This window comes from Mesitornis unicolor, unplaced genomic scaffold, assembly GCF_000695765.1.
Source record: "Mesitornis unicolor isolate BGI_N332 unplaced genomic scaffold, ASM69576v1 scaffold30511, whole genome shotgun sequence".
NCBI classification, from domain to species: Eukaryota; Metazoa; Chordata; class Aves; order Mesitornithiformes; family Mesitornithidae; genus Mesitornis; species Mesitornis unicolor.
Genome location: NW_010162480.1, coordinates 20,235 through 24,240, shown reverse-complemented (window position 1 = coordinate 24,240; position 4,006 = coordinate 20,235). Strand labels below are relative to the sequence as shown.

The 4,006-nt window shown below is 58.5% G+C and overlaps 1 protein-coding gene across 1 annotated transcript in view; it reads right to left on the bottom strand.

The window, feature by feature from the left end:
• Positions 1 to 2,037: 2,037 nt before the first annotated feature.
• Positions 2,038 to 4,006, bottom strand: part of KANSL3 (KAT8 regulatory NSL complex subunit 3) — a 21,980-nt gene continuing 20,011 nt past the window's right edge. The window contains exon 20 of the mRNA XM_010193640.1: positions 2,038 to 2,676. Coding sequence (XP_010191942.1) covers positions 2,038 to 2,676 — 639 coding nt within the window. The remainder of the gene's footprint in view (positions 2,677 to 4,006) is intronic.

Genomic DNA, 4,006 nt, shown 5'->3' with positions numbered 1-4,006 from the left:
ATATATATTTTATATATATATACACATACACACATAAAAAAGGCACCAAAATGAGTTGTGGAGGTTTCTATTTCACTAAAAATGCCATGCCCCGATGTGGTTTCACAGGGCAATGGTTATTCCCATCCCAGGGCGCTCGGTCGCTCCCCATCTGGATCACACCACGCAATGGGATTTTGGGTTTTCATTACATTCTCTCCATCCAGGGCTCTTGTCGGGTTTGTAGGGGGTTGGGACTGCAGTGAGCAGGCACCGTGTGGGGTGTGCGCCTGGAAAATGCTCTGGCAGTGCCCAAATTTGGGCTGGAGTGTCCCAACCCGGCGGCGTTTGGGGTGTTCTTGATTTCCAGGATCAGGGCAGGGTTTTGGGGGACCCTCACCCTACACCCAGAGCCTCAGAGATGTTTTGTGACGCCGTGGTGATGGGCTGAGCCCTACCTGTGGGGATGCCCTGATCCCATGGGTAAGGAGGTGCTTTCCTGCATCAGTTTTGGGAGAATTGCAGCCGTTTGGTGGAGCAGCCAAGTGTGAAGAAGCCCAGCGACATCTCGGGGTGATTTTTGTCTCCTGTTGCCATTGTAAATGACCCCAGAGGCTTTGTGGGAGCTGCAGGACTTGCTTTTCTTGTGCCTGAGAGGGTCACAGCTTTGTGTGGAGCAAAGACTTTTAAGGACCATTTCTGCTGTATCCACAGAAAGGAAAAGCTCTGGGATAAAAACTGGACGAGGAGAAGTGGTCCCCAGGCAGCACCGGTCGCTCCGTGATGGTTTTAGCATCAGTGGTTGAGAAGAGCAGGGCCACGGACACCACCACACCTGGAAGGGGCTGCACACCCCAGCTGTACCCCAAGAGCTTCGCTGCCGAAACACGTACCGTGAACCCCGGTTTGAGAGCGGGGACCAAGGAGTGTCCCACGAAGAGCCACCCACCGGGGCATCCCAGCCTTTTTGTGGTGATGGCAGCGGAGAAATTGCGACTCCAAGGCTGGAAGAGAAGAGTTGAGCGGCTTAAAAACGCTGCTGGTTTGCGGCACCATCGCCTGCCCCGCAGGAAACTCTGCCTGAGCTGAATTTGCGTTGCTAGCAGAGGAAACTCTTGCCAATTTGGGTTTTTTTTTCCACAAAACCCCAAGGAAAAAGGGAAGAAAGGCCCTCAGCATCCTCCAAACCACTACTCACCATGGTGAAGGTGCAAGTCTGGTGTGTGAGAGTCTACGGAGGCAACGCAGAGTCCCCAAAAAATCAGGGGGCGTCTGGAGCAGCAGCAAAGGGACTCACAGCATCATCTTCTTCTCAGGACAAGCAAATGCAGCCGTTGAAGAGGAATACAGGGTTTTTCCTGCTCTGTTTTTGGGCTCCTGGTACCAACTCCCCGCTGACTGCCGTGGTGTGAGCTGTCCTGGCCAAGCTCAGCCAAAAACGGGATCTTCTCATGAGCCAATGGGATGAGTGGAGATTTTGGGTACGTGCCTGCCCTTATGTCTGTGTCTGATGAGAACTGTGCTCCCCAAAAGCATCTCAGCCAGAAAATGTTGCCTCCAGGGAAGCGAGGGTCGAGGGTTTGGGGCAGAGCACGCAATGGAGATGTGCAGAGCATTGGGATTATCCCCAGTAACCATAAAAACAACCCGAAAATCAAGCTGCTCCCTGGCGCTGCCCCTGCAAACCCAACTGTAAAGGTGAAGTGGAGGCTCAGGGCAGTGAAAGCTGAGCCTTTTTCAGGCCATACATTCCCCAAAAGCAGGAGGAATCGGTTGAAATCCCTACCCGCAGCAGGGAGGGACCTGCAGGGCCACAGGCAGAAGCCAGCACCAATCCATCGAGGGCCAGGCTGCACCCGCAGCTGCTTTTGGGAGGAAAAACGCGCCACGAAATCAGTAAAGAACAACAAAAAGGTTTATTAAACGGCAACAAAACCCCCCAAAAAAACATCCCCTTGCTTGTTGCCCCATGGGGCTGCTCCTCTCCCACCCCGCAGCCGAGCTGAGACGTCCCAAAGCGCCCGGATGCAGATGAGGGATCCCAGGGCGGGGGGGTCCCTATGGTTTTTGGCTGAGCGTGGCCCCCGCGGTGGCGATGAGGGAGGAGCCGCCCAGCGTTATCAGCGTGGTGCCAGCCCCTGCGGGCAGCACGCCCTGGGGCAGCAAATGTCTGTTGGCCAGAGCCCCTCTGGTGTGGATGATGGCGCTGCCCTCGTCCACCACCGAGGGAACCCTCCCCAAGGTCTCCACCGTCCCCAGAGCGTGGCCGAGGGCTGCGGTGCTTTTGGGCAGGCCGACCTTCTCCCCGATGTGCCCCAGGGGTCCGTCGCCCTTCATGGGGGCCAGCGTGGAGGTGAGGATGACCGTTTTGGAAGCGGTTTGAAGGACAGAGCCCACCTTGGAGTGTACCAGGTTGCTGGGAGGGCTGGGGGCGCCGGCGAAGGTGGGCGAGCTGGCGGATGAGGAGGAGGAGGAGGAGGAGGAGGAAGGCTGGATGGCCGGCAGCTTGTGGGGGACGGAGGCGGCCTCAGCCATCACCGATTTGGTCAGCGCCGACAGCTTGGCGTCCGACATGACGTACAGCGTCTTCATGGGGCTGCTGCTGGTCACTGCGGGCAAGGGGACAGCGTGGTCAGTGGTGGGGACGTGGTGCCCACCCCGGGCTGCAGCTCCCAGCTCCAGCCACGGGGCCACGGGCTTCGAGTGGACAGAGAGACCCCAAAACCAACCCCAGGCTGGGCAAGGGAAGCACCGCAGCCAAACCATCAGCACCGTGCTCCTCCTAGGCTGCTCGGATCCCCCAGGGAAGCCTCTCTCTTTCTTCAGTGCCTGATTTTCTTCCCCAAAAAGGCCACTCTCATTGGGGCAGCACCTCACTGCTGTTCCTCAGCCAAAAACGCTCCATCTTGCCCCATCCACAGACCACACCGAGCTCACGTTGCTCAGCTCAAGACAAACTCTGGCTGATCTCTGCAGTCTCCAGCTCCAGCGCTGGGGTTGCTCAGACCCTCAGCGCCCTCCGTGCCAGCTAAAACCCTCCAGGTTTTGTGAAATGAAGCTCTCTGGGGTGGTTACCCCATCCGAGTTGTCCCCTCAGCCACCAAACACAGCCCAGAGAGCAAGAGAGGGGCGAGGGACTTCACCGAAATCACGACACCGGGTTCAGATGTGCTCGAGGGATGGGAAAAAGCCTGGAGAGGCACTGCTGCCTGGAGACAGAATGACCCGGAGCAGACCATGGCTTGTCCCCCTGTCACCCACGGCTGGAGCTTGCTCTGTCCCTTGGCACGCACGGAGGAGCGGAAAGAGGCACACGGCGCCGTTCTCTCTGATACGGAGGAGAGAGCTTGGGCCTCTCCAAAATGAAGTGCGGGGAGGCACGAAGGGAAGGCTGACAACCGACAGTCTAATCAGGACAAGAGCACCCAGTCCCAAACCGGATGGGAGCACCCAACCCTAAACCGGGATGGGAGCACCCAGCCCCAAACCGGGACGGGAGCACCCATCTGTAACTGAGATGGGAGCACCAAGCCCTAAACCGGGACGGGAGCACCCAGCCCTAAACCGGATGGGAGCACCCATCCGTAACTGGGATGAGACCACCCAGCCCTAAACCAGGACAGGAGCACCAAGCCCTAAACCGGGACGGGAGCACCCAGCCCTAAACCGGATGGGAGCACCCATCCGTAACTGGGATGAGACCACCCAGCCCTAAACCAGGACAGGAGCACCAAGCCCTAAACCGGGACGGGAGCACCCAGCCCTAAACCGGATGGGAGCACCCATCCGTAACTGGGATGAGACCACCCAGCCCTAAACCAGGACAGGAGCACCAAGCCCTAAACCGGGACGGGAGCACCCAGCCCTAAACCGGATGGGAGCACCCATCCGTAACTGGGATGAGACCACCCAGCCCTAAACCAGGACAGGAGCACCAAGCCCTAAACCGGGACGGGAGCACCCAGCCCTAAACCGGACGGGAGGACCCAGCCCTAAACCGGACGGGAGCACCCAGGCCCGAACCGGG